Genomic DNA, 17061 nt, shown 5'->3' with positions numbered 1-17061 from the left:
ATAAGCAGAGAAAAGATGAAAAATGAAGGCAAGCTATTTTTCAGATACAGAGAGAGTAAAAGAGAGGTGACAGTGGACTGCTGGAAAATGATGCTGGAGAGGTAGCAGTGAGGGACAAGGAAATGGCGGACGAGCTGAATCTTGCATTATGGAAGACGCTAGTAGTATGCCAGATATTTGACTGTCTCAGGGGGCAGAAGTGAGTGGAATTGCGATTAGTGAAGAGAAAGTGCTTGGGAAGCTGAAGGGTCACCTGGAACAGGTGGACGACACCTCAGGGTTCAGAAAGAGGTGCCAAAAGAGATTGCGGAGGCATTAGTAATGACCTTTTAAGAGTCACTGGGTTCTGGAATTGTTCTGCAGGACTGGGAACTTGCAAATGTCACTCCACTCTTTTAAAGAGGGGAAGGGAGGCAGAAGAAAGGAAATTATAGGTCAGTCAGCCTGACCTCGGTGGTTGGGAAGATGTTGGAGTCGATTGATAAGGATTGATAAGGAGTTCAACCCGGAGAAGTGTGAGGTGGTACACTTTGGAAGGACAGACTCCAAGGCAGAGTACAAAGTAAATGGCAGGATACTTGGTAGTGTGGAGGAGCAGAGGGATCTGGGGATACATGTCCACAGATCCCTGAACGTTGCCTCACAGGTGGATCGGGTAGTTAAGAAAGCTTATGGGGTGTTAGCTTTCATAAGTTGAGGGATAGAGTTTAAGAGTCACGATGTAATAATGCAGCTCTATAAAACTCTGGTTAGGCCACACTTGGAGTACTGAGTCCAGTTCTGGTCACCTCACAATAGGAAGGATGTGGAAGCATTGGAAAGGGTACAGAGGAGATTTACCAGGATGCTGTCTGGTTTAGACAGTATGATTATGATCAGAGATTAAGGGAGCTAGGGCTTTACTCTTTGCAGAGAAGGAGGATGAGAGGAGACATGATCGAGGTGTACAAGATAATAAGAGGAATAGATAGAGTGGATAGCCAGCGCCTCTTCCCCAGGGCACCACTGCTCAGTACAAGAGGACATGGCTTTAAGGTAAGGGGTGGGAAGTTCAAGGGGGATATTAGAGGAAGGTTTTTTTACTCAGAGAGTGGTTGGTGCGTGGAATGCACTGCCTGAGTCAGTGGTGGAGGCAGATACACTAGTGAAGTTTAAGAGACTACTAGACAGGTATATGGAGGAATTTAAGGTGGGGGCTTATATGGGAGGCAGGGTTTGAGGGTCGGCACAACGTTGTGGGCCGAAGGGCCTGTACTGTGCTGTACTATTCTCTCTCTCTATGTTCTATGAGGTTTCAGGGTACTTGGAGGCAAATGATGAAAAAGTCTGTATTTAACGTGGTTTCCAAAAGGGAACTGACAAATCTGTTGGAATTCTTTGAGAGAATAACAGGCAAGATACACAAAGGATAGACAGTGGCTGTTGTTTACATGGATTTTCAGAAGGCCTTTGATGACGATACCGTACATGAGGCTGCTTAACAAGATCAGAGACCCAAGGTGTTTCAGGAAAGATACTGGCATGGATGGAAGATTGGCTGACTGGCAGTAGGCACAGATTGGGAATAAAGGGGACTTTTCTGGTTGGCTGCAGGTGATAGCGGTGTGCTGCAGGGATTGGTGTTGGGACCGTTTCATTTCACGTTATATGTCAATGACTTGAATCATGGAATTTCTGGCCAAGTCTGTGAGCGGGACAGCGACAGGCAATGGAGCAGGTAGTGTTGTAGAATCACGGAGACTGCAGAAAGACCTGGACAGCGTTGGAAAATGGGCAAGCAAGGGGCAGATGGAAAACAGTGTCGGGAACTGGATGGTCATGTATTCTGCCAGAACGAAATGTAAGCAAAGGCTATTTTCCAAACGGGGAGAAAATTCAACAAAATCAAGTTGCAAGGAGACTTGTGCAGTTTTCCCAAGAGGTTAATTTACAGTGAGGGGTGTGGGGTGTGTCGGTGTTACAGTGAGGGGTGAGGGGTGTGTCAGTGTCACAGTGAGGGGTGTGGGGTGTCTCAGTGTCACAGTGAGGGGTGTGGGGTGTGTCGGTGTCACAGTGAGGGGTGTGAGGTGTGTCAGTGTCACAGTGAGGGTGTGGGGTGTGTCGGTGTCACAGTGAGGGGTGTGAGGTGTGTCAGTGTCACAGTGAGGGTGTGGGGTGTGTGGGTGTTACAGTGAGGGGTGAGGGGTGTGTCGGTGTCACAGTGAGGGGTGTGTGGGGTGTGTCAGTGTTACAGTGAGGGGTGTGGGGTGTTTCGGTGTCACAGTGAGGGGTGTGGGGTGTGTCGGTGTCACAGTGAGGGGTGTGAGGTGTGTCGGTGTCACAGTGAGGGGTGTGGGGTGTCTCGGTGTCACAGTGAGGGGTGAGGGGTGTGTCGGTGTCACAGTGAGGGGTGTGGGGTGTGTCGGTGTCACGGTGAGGGGTGTGGGGTGTATCGGTGTCACGGTGAGGGGTGTAGGGTGTGTCGGTGTCACGGTGAGGGTGTGGGGTGTGTCAGTGTCACAGTGAGGGGTGTGGGGTGTGTCGGTGTCACAGTGAGGGGTGTGGGGTGTGTCAGTTTTACACTGAGGGGGGTGTGCGGTGTGCCAGTGTCACAGTGAGGGGTGTGGGGTGTGTCAGTGTCACAGTGAGGGGTGAGGGGTGTGTGGGTGTCACAGTGAGGGGTGTGGGGTGTGTCAGTGTCACAGTGAGGGGTGAGGGGTGTGTCAGTGTCACAGTGAGGGGTGTGGGGTGTGTCAGTGTCACAGTGAGGGGTGTGGGGTGTGTCGGTGTTACAGTGAGGGGTGTGGGGTGTGTCAGTGTCACAGTGAGGGTGTGGGATGTGTCAGTGTCACAGTGAGGGGTGTGGGGTGTGTCAGTGTCACAGTGAGGGTGTGGGGTGTGTCGGTGTCACAGTGAGGGGTGTGGGCTGTGTCGGTGTCACAGTGAGGGGTGTGAGGTGTGTCAGTGTCACAGTGAGGGGTGTGGGGTGTGTGGGTGTTACAGTGAGGGGTGAGGGGTGTGTCGGTGTCACAGTGAGGGGTGTGTGGGGTGTGTCAGTGTTACAGTGAGGGGTGTGGGGTGTTTCGGTGTTACAGTGAGGGGTGTGGGGTGTGTCGGTGTCACAGTGAGGGGTGTGAGGTGTGTCGGTGTCACAGTGAGGGGTGTGGGGTGTCTCGGTGTCACAGTGAGGGGTGAGGGGTGTGTCGGTGTCACAGTGAGGGGTGTGGGGTGTGTCGGTGTCACGGTGAGGGGTGTGGGGTGTATCGGTGTCACGGTGAGGGGTGTAGGGTGTGTCGGTGTCACGGTGAGGGTGTGGGGTGTGTCAGTGTCACAGTGAGGGGTGTGGGGTGTGTCGGTGTCACAGTGAGGGGTGTGGGGTGTGTCAGTTTTACACTGAGGGGGTGTGCGGTGTGCCAGTGTCACAGTGAGGGGTGTGGGGTGTGTTGGTGTCACAGTGAGGGTGTGGGGTGTGTCGGTGTCACAGTGAGGGGTGAGGGGTGTGTCAGTGTCACAGTGAGGGGTGTGGAGTGTGTCAGTGTCACAGTGAGGGGTGAGGGGTGTGTGGGTGTCACAGTGAGGGGTGTGGGGTGTGTCAGTGTCACAGTGAGGGGTGAGGGGTGTGTCAGTGTCACAGTGAGGGTGTGGGGTGTGTGGGTGTCACAGTGAGGGTGTGGGGTGTGTGGGTGTCACAGTGAGGTGTGTGGGGTGTGTCAGTGTCACAGTGAGGGGTGTGGGGTGTGTCGGTGTCACAGTGAGGGGTGTGGGGTGTGTCAGTGTCACAGTGAGGGTGAGGGGTTTGTCAGTGTCACAGTGAGGGGTGTGGGGTGTGTCAGTGTTACACTGAGGGGTGTGGGGTGTGTCAGTGTCACAGTGAGGGGTGTGGGGTGTGTCGGTGTTACAGTGAGGGTGTGGGGTGTGTCAGTGTCACAGTGAGGGGTGAGGGGTGTGTCAGTGAAACAGTGAGGGGTGTGGGGTTTGTCAGTGTCATAGTGAGGGTGAGGAGTGTGTCAGTGTCACAGTCAGGGGTGTGGGGTGTGTCGGTGTCACAGTGAGGGGTGAGGGGTGTGTCAGTGTCACAGTGAGGGGTGTGGGGTGTGTCGGTGTCACAGTGAGGGGTGTGGGGTGTGTCAGTTTTACAGTGAGGGGGTGTGCGGTGTGTCAGTGTCACAGTGAGGGGTGTGGGGTGTGTCAGTGTCACAGTGAGGGGTGAGGGGTGTGTGGGTGTCACAGTGAGGGGTGTAGGGTGTGTCAGTGTCACAGTGAGGGGTGAGGGGTGTGTCAGTGTCACAGTGAGGGGTGTGGGGTGTGTGGGTGTCACAGTGAGGGGTGTGGGGTGTGTCAGTGTTACACTGAGGGGTGTGGGGTGTGTCAGTGTCACAGTGAGGGGTGTGGGGTGTGTCGGTGTTACAGTGAGGGGTGTGGGGTGTGTCAGTGTCACAGTGAGGGGTGAGGGGTGTGTCAGTGAAACAGTGAGGGGTGTGGGGTTTGTCAGTGTCATAGTGAGTGTGAGGAGTGTGTCAGTGTCACAGTGAGGGGTGTGGGGTGTGTCGGTGTCACAGTGAGGGGTGAGGGGTGTGTCAGTGTCACAGTGAGGGGTGTGGAGTGTGTCGGTGTCACAGTGAGGGTGTGGGGTGTGTCGGTGTTACAGTGAGGGTGTGGGGAGTGTCAGTCTTACAGTGAGGGTGTGGGGAGTGTCAGTGTCACACTGAGGGGTGTGGGGTGTGTGGGTGTCACAGTGAGGGGTGTGGGGTGTATCGGTGTCACAGTGAGGGGTGTGGGGTGTGTCAGTGTCACAGTGAGGGGTATGGGGTGTGTCAGTGTCACAGTGAGGAGTGTGGTGTGTGTCAGTGTTACAGTCAGGGGTGTGGTGTGTATCAGTGTTACAGTGAGGGGTGTGGGGTGTGTCAGTGTCACAGTGCGGGGTGTGGGGTGTGTCAGAGTCACAGTGAGGGGTGTGGGGTGTGTCAGTGTCACAGTGAGGGGTGTGTCGGTGTTACAGTGAGGGGTGTGGGTGTGTCAGTGTCACAGTGAGGGGTGTGAGGTGTGTCGGTGTCACAGTGAGGGGTGTGGGGTGTGTCGGTGTCACAGTGAGGGGTGTGGGGTGTGTCAGTGTTACACTGAGGAGTGTGGGGTGTGTGGGTGTCACAGTGAGGGGTGAGGGTGTATCGGTGTCACAGTGAGGGGTGTGGGGTGTGTCAGTGTCACAGTGAGGGGTGTGGGGTGTGTCAGTGTTACAGTGAGGGGTGTGGAGTGTGTCGGTGTTACAGTGTGGGGTGAGGGGTGTGTCAGTGTCACAGTGAGGGGTGTGAGGTGTGTCGGTGTCACAGTGAGGGGTGTGGGGTGTGTCGGTGTCACAGTGAGGGGTGAGGGGTGTTTCGGTGTCACAGTGAGGTGTGTGGGGTGTGTCAGTGTCACAGTAAGGGGTGAGGGGTGTGTCAGTGTCACAGCGAGGGGTGAGAGGTGTGTCGGTGTCACAGTGAGGGGTGTGGGGTGTGTCAGTGTCACAGTGAGGGGTGTGGGGTGTGTCGGTGTCACAGTGAGGGGTGTGAGGTGTGTCGGTGTCACAGTGAGGGGTGAGGGGTGTGTCAGTGTCACAGTGAGGGTGTGGGGTGTGTCGGTGTCACAGTGAGGGGTGAGGGGTGTGTCAGTGTCACAGTGACGGGTGTGGGGTGTGTCAATGTCACAGTGAGGGGTGCGCGGTGTGTCGGTGTCACAGTGAGAGTGTGGGGTGTGTCGGTGTCACAGTGAGGGGTGTGTGGGGTGTGTCGGTGTCACAGTGAGGGGTGAGGGGTGTGTCGGTGTCACAGTGAGGGTGTGGGGTGTGTCGGTGTTACAGTGAGGGTGTGGGGTGTGTCGGTGTTACACTGAGGGGTGTGGGGTGTGTGTGTGTCACAGTGAGGGTGTGGGGTGTGTCGGTGTCACAGTGAGGGGTGTGGGCTGTGTCGGTGTCACAGTGAGGGGTGTGAGGTGTGTCAGTGTCACAGTGAGGGGTGTGGGGTGTGTCAGTGTCACAGTCAGGGGTGTGTGGTGTGTCAGTGTTACAGTGAGGGATGTGGGGTGTGTGGGTGTCACAGTGAGGGTGAGGGGTGTGTCGGGTGTCACAGTGAGGGGTGTGGGGTGTGTCAGTGTCACAGTGAGGGTGTAGGGTGTGTCAGTGTCACAGTGAGGGGTGTGGGGTGGGTCAGTGTTACAGTGAGGGGTGTGAGGTGTGTCAGTGTCACAGTGAGGGGTGAGGGGTGTGTCAGTGTCACAGTGAGGGGTGTGGGGTGTGTCGGTGTTACACTGAGGGGTGTGGGGTGTGTCGGTGTCACAGTGAGGGGTGTGGGGTGTGTCGGTGTCACAGTGAGGGTGTGGGGTGTATCGGTGTCACAGTGAGGGGTGTGGGGTGTGTCGGTGTCACAGTGAGGGGTGTGGGGCGTGTCGGTGTCACACTGAGGGGTGTGGGGCGTGTCGGTGTCACAGTGAGGGGTGTGGGGTGTGTCGGTGTCACAGTGAGGGGTGTAGGGTGTGTCGGTGTCACAGTGAGTGTGTGGGGCGTGTCGGTGTCACAGTGAGGGGTGTGGGGTGTGTCAGTGTCACAGTGAGGGGTGTGTCGGTGTTACAGTGAGGGGTGTGGGGTGTGTCAGTGTCACAGTGAGGGTGTGGGGTGTGTCGGTGTCACAGTGAGGGGTGTGGGGTGTATCGGTGTTACACTGAGGGGTGTGGGGTGTGTCAGTGTCACAGTGAGGGGTGTGTCAGTGTCACAGTGAGAGGTGTGGGGTGTGTCAGTGTCACAGTGAGGGGTGTGGGGTGTGTCGGTGTTACAGTGAGGGGTGTGGGGTGTGTCGGTGTTACAGTGAGAGGTGAGGGGTGTGTCGGTGTCACAGTGAGGGGTGTGGTGTGTGTCGGTGTTACAGTGAGGGGTGTGGGGTGTGTCAGTGTCACAATGAGGGGTGTGGGTGTGTCGGTGTTACAGTGAGGGGTGTGGGGTGTGTCAGTGTCACAGTGAGGGGTGTGGGGTGTGTCAATGTCACAGTGAGGTGTGTGGGGTGTGTCGGTGTCACAGTGAGGGGTGAGGGGTGTGTCGGTGTCACAGTGAGGGTGTGGGGTGTGTCGGTGTCACAGTGAGGGGTGTGGAGTGTGTCGGTGTCACAGTGAGGGTGTGGGGTGTGTCGGTGTCACAGTGAGGGGTGAGGGGTGTGTCGGTGTCACAGTGAGGGGTGTGAGGTGTGTCAGTGTCACAGTGAGGGGTGTGGGCTGTGTCGGTGTCACAGTGAGGGGTGTGGGGTGTGTCGGTGTCACGGTGAGGGGTGTGGGGTGTGTCAGTGTCACAGTGAGGGGTGTGTCGGTGTCACAGTGAGGGGTGTGGGGTGTGTCGGTGTTACAGTGAGGGGTGTGGGGTGTGTCAGTGTCACAGTGAGGGGTGTGGGGTGTGTCAATGTCACAGTGAGGGGTGTGTGGTGTGTCAGTGTTACAGTGAGGGGTGTGGGGTGTGTGGGTGTCACAGTGAGGGTGAGGGGTGTGTCGGGTGTCACAGTGAGGGGTGTGGGGTGTGTCAGTGTAACACTGAGGGTGTAGGGTGTGTCAGTGTCACAGTGAGGGGTGTGGGGTGGGTCAGTGTTACAGTGAGGGGTGTGAGGTGTGTCAGTGTTACAGTGAGGGGTGAGGGGTGTGTCAGTGTCACAGTGAGGGGTGTGGGGTGTGTCAGTGTTACACTGAGGGGTGTGGGGTGTGTCGGTGTCACAGTGACGGGTGTGGGGTGTGTCGGTGTCACAGTGAGGGGTGTGGGGTGTGTCGGTGTCACAGTGAGGGGTGTGGGGAGTGTCGGTGTCACAGTGAGGGGTGTGGGGTGTGTCGGTGTCACAGTGAGGGTGTGGTGTGTATCGGTGTCACAGTGAGGGGTGTGGGGAGTGTCGGTGTCACAGTGAGGGGTGTGGGGTGTGTCGGTGTCACAGTGAGGGTGTGGTGTGTATCGGTGTCACAGTGAGGGGTGTGGGGTGTGTCGGTGTCACAGTGAGGGGTGAGGGGTGTGTCGGTGTCACAGTAAGGGGTGTGAGGCGTGTCGGTGTCACACTGAGGGGTGTGGGGCGTGTCGGTGTCACAGTGAGGGGTGAGGGGTGTGTGGGTGTCACAGTGAGGGGTGTGGGGTGTGTCAGTGTCACAGTGAGGGGTGTGGGGTGTGTCGGTGTCACAGTGAGGGGTGTGAGGTGTGTCGGTGTCACAGTGAGGGGTGAGGGGTGTGTCAGTGTCACAGTGAGGGTGTGGGGTGTGTCGGTGTCACAGTGAGGGGTGAGGGGTGTGTCAGTGTCACAGTGACGGGTGTGGGGTGTGTCAATGTCACAGTGAGGGGTGCGCGGTGTGTCGGTGTCACAGTGAGGGTGTGGGGTGTGTCGGTGTCACAGTGAAGGGTGTGTGGGGTGTGTCGGTGTCACAGTGAGGGGTGAGGGGTGTGTCGGTGTCACAGTGAGGGTGTGGGGTGTGTCGGTGTTACAGTGAGGGTGTGGGGTGTGTCGGTGTTACACTGAGGGGTGTGGGGTGTGTGTGTGTCACAGTGAGGGGTGTGGGGTGTGTCGGTGTCACGGTGAGGGGTGTGGGGTGTGTCAGTGTCACAGTGAGGGGTGTGTCGGTGTCACAGTGAGGGGTGTGGGGTGTGTCGGTGTTACAGTGAGGGGTGTGGGGTGTGTCAGTGTCACAGTGAGGGGTGTGGGGTGTGTCAATGTCACAGTGAGGGGTGTGTGGTGTGTCAGTGTTACAGTGAGGGGTGTGGGGTGTGTGGGTGTCACAGTGAGGGTGAGGGGTGTGTCGGGTGTCACAGTGAGGGGTGTGGGGTGTGTCAGTGTCACACTGAGGGTGTAGGGTGTGTCAGTGTCACAGTGAGGGGTGTGGGGTGGGTCAGTGTTACAGTGAGGGGTGTGAGGTGTGTCAGTGTTACAGTGAGGGGTGAGGGGTGTGTCAGTGTCACAGTGAGGGGTGTGGGGTGTGTCAGTGTTACACTGAGGGGTGTGGGGTGTGTCGGTGTCACAGTGACGGGTGTGGGGTGTGTCGGTGTCACAGTGAGGGGTGTGGGGAGTGTCGGTGTCACAGTGAGGGGTGTGGGGTGTGTCGGTGTCACAGTGAGGGTGTGGGGTGTATCGGTGTCACAGTGAGGGGTGTGGTGTGTGTCGGTGTCACAGTGAGGGGTGAGGGGTGTGTCGGTGTCACAGTAAGGGGTGTGAGGCGTGTCGGTGTCACACTGAGGGGTGTGGGGCGTGTCGGTGTCACAGTGAGGGGTGTGGGGTGTGTCGGTGTCACAGTGAGGGGTGTAGGGTGTGTCGGTGTCACAGTGAGGGTGTGGGGCGTGTCGGTGTCACAGTGAGGGGTGTGGGGTGTGTCAGTATCACAGTGAGGGGTGTGTCGGTGTTACAGTGAGGGGTGTGGGGTGTGTCAGTGTCACAGTGAGGGGTGTGGGGTGTGTCAATGTCACAGTGAGGGTGTGGGGTGTGTCGGTGTCACAGTGAGGGGTGTGGAGTGTGTCGGTGTCACAGTGAGGGGTGTGGGGTGTATCGGTGTTACACTGAGGGGTGTGGGGTGTGTCGGTGTCACAGTGAGGGGTGTGGTGTGTGTCGGTGTTACAGTGGGGGGTGTGGGGTGTGTCAGTGTCACAGTGAGGGGTGTGGGGTGTGTCAGTGTCACAATGAGGGGTGTGGGTGTGTCGGTGTTACAGTGAGGGGTGTGGGGTGTGTCAGTGTCACAGTGAGGGGTGTGGGGTGTGTCAGTGTTACAGTGAGGGTGCGGGGTGTGTCAGTGTCACAGTGAGGGTGTGGGGTGTGTCGGTGTCACAGTGAGGGTTGTGGGGTGTGTCGGTGTCACAGTGAGGGGTGAGGGGTGTGTCGGTGTCACAGTAAGGGGTGTGAGGCGTGTCGGTGTCACACTGAGGGGTGTGGGGCGTGTCGGTGTCACAGTGAGGGGTGAGGGGTGTGTGGGTGTCACAGTGAGGGGTGTGGGGTGTGTCAGTGTCACAGTGAGGGGTGTGGGGTGTGTCGGTGTCACAGTGAGGGGTGTGAGGTGTGTCGGTGTCACAGTGAGGGGTGAGGGGTGTGTCAGTGTCACAGTGAGGGTGTGGGGTGTGTCGGTGTCACAGTGAGGGGTGCGCGGTGTGTCGGTGTCACAGTGAGGGGTGTGGGGTGTGTCGGTGTCACAGTGAAGGGTGTGTGGGGTGTGTCGGTGTCACAGTGAGGGGTGAGGGGTGTGTCGGTGTCACAGTGAGGGTGTGGGGTGTGTCGGTGTTACAGTGAGGGTGTGGGGTGTGTCGGTGTTACACTGAGGGGTGTGGGGTGTGTGTGTGTCACAGTGAGGGGTGTGGGGTGTGTCGGTGTCACGGTGAGGGGTGTGGGGTGTGTCAGTGTCACAGTGAGGGGTGTGTCGGTGTCACAGTGAGGGGTGTGGGGTGTGTCGGTGTTACAGTGAGGGGTGTGGGGTGTGTCAGTGTCACAGTGAGGGGTGTGGGGTGTGTCAATGTCACAGTGAGGGGTGTGTGGTGTGTCAGTGTTACAGTGAGGGGTGTGGGGTGTGTGGGTGTCACAGTGAGGGTGAGGGGTGTGTCGGGTGTCACAGTGAGGGGTGTGGGGTGTGTCAGTGTCACACTGAGGGTGTAGGGTGTGTCAGTGTCACAGTGAGGGGTGTGGGGTGGGTCAGTGTTACAGTGAGGGGTGTGAGGTGTGTCAGTGTTACAGTGAGGGGTGAGGGGTGTGTCAGTGTCACAGTGAGGGGTGTGGGGTGTGTCAGTGTTACACTGAGGGGTGTGGGGTGTGTCGGTGTCACAGTGACGGGTGTGGGGTGTGTCGGTGTCACAGTGAGGGGTGTGGGGAGTGTCGGTGTCACAGTGAGGGGTGTGGGGTGTGTCGGTGTCACAGTGAGGGTGTGGGGTGTATCGGTGTCACAGTGAGGGGTGTGGTGTGTGTCGGTGTCACAGTGGGGGGTGAGGGGTGTGTCGGTGTCACAGTAAGGGGTGTGAGGCGTGTCGGTGTCACACTGAGGGGTGTGGGGCGTGTCGGTGTCACAGTGAGGGGTGTGGGGTGTGTCGGTGTCACAGTGAGGGGTGTTGGGTGTGTCGGTGTCACAGTGAGGGTGTGGGGCGTGTCGGTGTCACAGTGAGGGGTGTGGGGTGTGTCAGTATCACAGTGAGGGGTGTGTCGGTGTTACAGTGAGGGGTGTGGGGTGTGTCAGTGTCACAGTGAGGGGTGTGGGGTGTGTCAATGTCACAGTGAGGGTGTGGGGTGTGTCGGTGTCACAGTGAGGGGTGTGGAGTGTGTCGGTGTCACAGTGAGGGGTGTGGGGTGTATCGGTGTTACACTGAGGGGTGTGGGGTGTGTCGGTGTCACAGTGAGGGGTGTGGTGTGTGTCGGTGTTACAGTGGGGGGTGTGGGGTGTGTCAGTGTCACAGTGAGGGGTGTGGGGTGTGTCAGTGTCACAATGAGGGGTGTGGGTGTGTCGGTGTTACAGTGAGGGGTGTGGGGTGTGTCAGTGTCACAGTGAGGGGTGTGGGGTGTGTCAGTGTTACAGTGAGGGTGCGGGGTGTGTCAGTGTCACAGTGAGGGTGTGGGGTGTGTCGGTGTCACAGTGAGGGTTGTGGGGTGTGTCGGTGTCACAGTGAGGGATGTGGGGTGTGTCAGTGTTACAGTGAGGGGTGTGGGGAGTGTCAGTGTCACAGTGAGGGGTGTAGGGTGTGTCGGTGTCACAGTGAGGGGTGTGGGGTGTGTCAGTGTTACAGTGAGGGTGTGGGGTGTATCGGTGTCACAGTGAGGGGTGTGGGGTGTGTCAGTGTCACAGTGAGGGGTGTGGAGTGTGTCAGTGTCACAGTGAGGGGTGAGGGGTGTGTCAGTGTCACAGTGAGATTTGTGGGGTGTGTCAGTGTCACAGTGAGGGTGTGGGGTGTGTTGGTGTCACAGTGAGGGGTGAGGGGTGTGTCGGTGTCACAGTGAGGGGTGTGAGGTGTGTCAGTGTCACAGTGAGGGGTGTGGGCTGTGTCGGTGTCACAGTGAGGGGTGTGGGGTGTGTCGGTGTCACGGTGAGGGGTGTGGGGTGTGTCAGTGTCACAGTGAGGGGTGTGTCGGTGTCACAGTGAGGGGTGTGGGGTGTGTCAGTGTCACAGTGAGGGGTGTCGGGTGTGTCAATGTCACAGTGAGGGTGTGGGGTGTGTCGGTGTCACAGTGAGGGGTGTGGAGTGTGTCGGTGTCACAGTGAGGGGTGTGGGGTGTGTCGGTGTTACAGTGAGGGGTGTGGGGTGTGTCAGTGTCACAGTGAGGGGTGTGGGGTGTATCGGTGTCAAATTGAGGGGTGTGGGATGTGTCGGTGTCACAGTGAGGGGTGTGGGCTGTGTCGGTGTCACAGTGAGGGTGAGGGGTGTTTCAGTGTTACCGTGAGGGGTGTGGGGTGTGTGGGTGTCACAGTGAGGGGTGTGGGGTGTGTCAGTGTCACAGTGAGGGGTGAGCGGTGTATCGGTGTCACAGTGAGGGGTGTGGGGTGTGTCGGTGTCACAGTGAGGGGTGTGGGGTGTGTCAGTGTCACAGTGAGGGTGTGGGGTGTGTCAGTGTTACAGTGAGGGGTGTGGGGTGTGTCAGTGTCACAGTGAGATTTGTGGGGTGTGTCAGTGTCACAGTGAGGGTGTGGGGTGTGTCGGTGTCACAGTGAGGGGTGAGGGGTGTGTGGGTGTCACAGTGAGGGGTGTGGGGTGTATCAGTGTCACAGTGAGGGGTGAGGTGTGTGTCGGTGTCACAGTGAGGGGTGTGGGGTGTGTCGGTGTCACAGTGAGGGGTGAGGGGTGTGTCAGTGTCACAGTGAGGGGTGTGGGGTGTGTCGGTGTCACAGTGAGGGGTGAGGGGTGTGTCAGTGTCACAGTGAGGGGTGTGAGGTGTGTCAGTGTCACAGTGAGGGGTGTGGGCTGTGTCAGTGTCACAGTGAGGGGTGTGGGCTTTGTCGGTGTCACAGTGAGGAGTGTGGGGTGTGTCGGTGTGACAGTGAGGGGTGAGGGGTGTGTCAGTGTCACAGTGAGGGGTGTGAGGTGTGTCAGTGTCACAGTGAGGGGTGTGGGGTGTGTCAGTGTCACAGTGAGGGGTGTGGGCTGTGTCGGTGTCACAGTGAGGGGTGTGGGGTGTGTCAGTGTTACACTGAGGGGTGTGGTGTGTGTCAGTGTTACAGTGAGGGGTGTGGGGTGTGTCGGTGTCACAGTGAGGGGTGTGGGGTGTGTCAGTTTTACACTGAGGGGTGTGGTGTGTGTCAGTGTCACAGTGAGGGGTGTGTCAGTGTTACAGTGAGGGGTGTGGGGTGTGTCAGTGTCACAGTGAGGGTGTGGGGTGTGTCAGTGTCACAGTGAGGGGTGTGGGGTGTATCGGTGTCACGGTGAGGGGTGTGGGGTGTTTCGGTGTTACAGTGAGGGGTGTGGGGTGTGTCGGTATCACAGTGAGGGTTGTGGGGTGTGTCGGTGTCACAGTGAGGGATGTGGGGTGTGTCAGTGTTACAGTGAGGGGTGTGGGGTGTGTCAGTGTCACAGTGAGGGTGTGGGGTGTGTCAGTGTCACAGTGAGGGGTGTGGGGTGTATCGGTGTCACAGTGAGGGGTGTGGGGTGTTTCGGTGTTACAGTGTGGGTGTGGGGTGTGTCGGTGTCACAGTGAGGGTTGTGGGGTGTGTCGGTGTCACAGTGAGGGATGTGGGGTGTGTCAGTGTTGCAGTGAGGGGTGTGGGGAGTGTCAGTGTCACAGTGAGGGGTGTAGGGTGTGTCGGTGTCACAGTGAGGGGTGTGGGTGTGTCAGTGTTACAGTGAGGGTGTGGGGTGTATCGGTGTCACAGTGAGGGGTGTGGGGTGTGTCAGTGTCACAGTGAGGGGTGTGGAGTGTGTCAGTGTCACAGTGAGGGGTGAGGGGTGTGTCAGTGTCACAGTGAGATTTGTGGGGTGTGTCAGTGTCACAGTGAGGGTGTGGGGTGTGTCGGTGTCACAGTGAGGGGTGAGGGGTGTGTCGGTGTCACAGTGAGGGGTGTGAGGTGTGTCAGTGTCACAGTGAGGGGTGTGGGCTGTGTCGGTGTCACAGTGAGGGGTGTGGGGTGTGTCGGTGTCACGGTGAGGGGTGTGTCAGTGTCACAGTGAGGGGTGTGTCGGTGTCACAGTGAGGGGTGTGGGGTGTGTCAGTGTCACAGTGAGGGGTGTGGGGTGTGTCAATGTCACAGTGAGGTGTGGGGTGTGTCGGTGTCACAGTGAGGGTTGTGGAGTGTGTCGGTGTCACAGTGAGGGTGTGGGGGTGTGTCGGTGTCACAGTGAGGGGTGTGGGGTGTGTCAGTGTCACAGTGAGGGGTGTGGGGTGTATCGGTGTCAAATTGAGGGGTGTGGGATGTGTCGGTGTCACAGTGAGGGGTGTGGGCTGTGTCGGTGTCACAGTGAGGGTGAGGGGTGTTTCAGTGTTACCGTGAGGGGTGTGGGGTGTGTGGGTGTCACAGTGAGGGGTGTGGGGTGTGTCAGTGTCACAGTGAGGGGTGAGCGGTGTATCGGTGTCACAGTGAGGGGTGTGGGGTGTGTCAGTGTCACAGTGAGGGTGTGGGGTGTGTCAGTGTCACAGTGAGGGTGTGGGGTGTGTCAGTGTTACAGTGAGGGGTGTGGGGTGTGTCAGTGTCACAGTGAGATTTGTGGGGTGTGTCAGTGTCACAGTGAGGGTGTGGGGTGTGTCGGTGTCACAGTGAGGGGTGAGGGGTGTGTGGGTGTCACAGTGAGGGGTGTGGGGTGTATCAGTGTCACAGTGAGGGGTGAGGTGTGTGTCGGTGTCACAGTGAGGGGTGTGGGGTGTGTCAGTGTTACAGTGAGGGGTGTGGGGTGTGTCAGTGTCACAGTGAGAGGTGTGAGGTGTGTCAGTGTCACAGTGAGGGGTGTGGGCTGTGTCGGTGTCACAGTGAGGGGTGTGGGGTGTGTCAGTGTTACACTGAGGGGTGTGGTGTGTGTCAGTGTTACAGTGAGGGGTGTGGGGTGTGTCGGTGTCACAGTGAGGGGTGTGGGGTGTGTCAGTGTTACACTGAGGGGTGTGGTATGTGTCAGTGTCACAGTGAGGGGTGTGGGCTGTGTCGGTGTCACAGTGAGGGGTGTGGGGTGTGTCAGTGTTACACTGAGGGGTGTGGTGTGTGTCAGTGTTACAGTGAGGGGTGTGGGGTGTGTCGGTGTCACAGTGAGGGGTGTGGGGTGTGTCAGTTTTACACTGAGGGGTGTGGTGTGTGTCAGTGTCACAGTGAGGGGTGTGTCAGTGTTACAGTGAGGGGTGTGGGGTGTGTCAGTGTCACAGTGAGGGGTGTGGGGTGTATCGGTGTCACAGTGAGGGGTGTGGGGTGTTTCGGTGTCACAGTGAGGGGTGTGGGGTGTGTCAGTGTTACAGTGAGGGGTGAGGGGTGTGTTGGTGTCACAGTGAGCAGTGTGGGGTGTGTCTGTGTCACAGTGAGGGGTGTGGGGTGTGTGGGTGTCACAGTGAGGGTGAGGGGTGTGTCAGTGTCAATGTGAGGGGTGTGGAGTGTGTCAGTGTCACAGTGAGGGGTGTGGGGTGTGTCAGTGTCACAGTGAGGGGTGTGGAGTGTGTCAGTAATACAGTGAGGGTGAGGGGTTTGTCAGTGTCACAGTGAGGGGTGTGGGCTGTGTCGGTGTCACAGTGAGGGGTGTGGGGTGTGTCAGTGTCACATTGAGGGGTGTGGGGTGTGTCGGTATCACAGTGAGGGGTGTGGGGTGTGTCAGTGTCACAGTGAGGGGTGTGGGGTGTGTCGGTGTTACAGTGAGGGGTGTGGAGTGTGTCAGTAATACAGTGAGGGTGAGGGGTGTGTCAGTGTCACAGTGAGGGGTGTGGGACGTGTCAGTGTCACAGTGAGGGGTGTGGGGCATGTCGTTTTCACGCTGAGGAGTGTTGGGCGTGTCATTTTCACACTGAGGAGTGTGTCATATTCACACGGAGGGGCGTGGGGCGTCTCGTTTTCACGCTGAAGGGCGTGGGGCATGTCATTTTCACACTGGGGCGTGGGGCGGGTCGTTTTCACGCTGAGGGGCGAGAGGCGTGGCGTTTTCACGCTGAGGGGCATGGGGCGTGTTATTTTGACGCTGAGGGGCATGGAGCGTGACGTTTTCACGCTGAGGGGCATGTCGACGTGACGTCGAGGGTCGTGTCGAAGAGGGGTGTGTCGGTGTCACAGTGAATCTGACTACTAGTTCCCCTGACCGTACACTTACCATTGACGTCTGGCATGGGCTGCTCGGGCTGAGGTACGGCCAGGGGCTGGAACGCCCTGTAATCGGTCTCGTCCTCCTCCAGATCGTGCAGGTTGTACACCTCGCCCGCGTCCGTGTCCAGCTGGCAGAAGTCTTTGGTGAGGACGCCCGGGCGCGGCTCCAGTATCCCCCCGAGGTGCGGCTGGGCGAGCTGCCTCCACTGGTACAGAGTGGCTGAGCCTGCACCAACGAGACGGGCAGAAGGGTCAGTAAGCACGGTCTTGATCCCACGGGCAATTCACGCCACCCATGGCTTCACGTCTCCATGCAAACTCGCCCCACTCCCAATCCTCTCTCCAGACTCCTGAGAGGGCATATCCTGTGCAACCTCTCCCGCTGCCCAGACACATCCTGTACCTCGCAGGGGGCTCCCAACCCGGGGGGACATAAAAACAGTTTAGGGGACCCCTGCTGTACAGCCCAGAAGCTGCACCAACGCCTCTACTTTCTGAGGAGGCCAAGGAAAGCCGAACTTCACACTCCCATTCTCACGTCATTCTACAGATGCCCAGTAGGAGGCGCCCTAACCAGCTGGTTCGGATACTGGACTGCGGCGGGCAGGAATTCCCCACAACGGGGAGTCAAAACTGCCCAATGCATTACTGGCACCAGCCTACCCACCCAATCACAGACATACATACAGAAAGGGGCCAGTAACATCATGAAGGATCCCACCCACCCTGCTCACGGACTGTCTGTCCCACTCCCATCAGGGAGGAGGCTACGTAGCATCCACACCAGGACCACCAGACTCAAAAACAGTGACATTCCCCCAAGCAGTGAGGCTGAACAACACCCCCACCCACTGATACACCCCTCCACACCCCCAATCACCCACTGAT

General features: G+C 58.2%; 1 protein-coding gene across 1 annotated transcript in view; it reads right to left on the bottom strand.

Annotated features, from left to right (window-relative positions):
- The window catches only part of LOC140191851 (trafficking kinesin-binding protein 1-like), a 68788-nt gene that overhangs the window by 18469 nt on the left and 33258 nt on the right, over nt 1-17061 (bottom strand). Inside the window, exon 12 of the mRNA XM_072249643.1 lies at nt 16181-16399. Within this exon, the coding sequence (XP_072105744.1) occupies nt 16181-16399 (219 nt within the window). The remainder of the gene's footprint in view (nt 1-16180; nt 16400-17061) is intronic.

The sequence above is a fragment of the Mobula birostris genome, chromosome X, assembly GCF_030028105.1.
Source record: "Mobula birostris isolate sMobBir1 chromosome X, sMobBir1.hap1, whole genome shotgun sequence".
NCBI classification, from domain to species: domain Eukaryota; kingdom Metazoa; phylum Chordata; class Chondrichthyes; order Myliobatiformes; family Myliobatidae; genus Mobula; species Mobula birostris.
The sequence above is the reverse complement of the archived record's forward strand: the minus strand, read 5'-3'. Positions and strand labels throughout refer to the sequence as shown.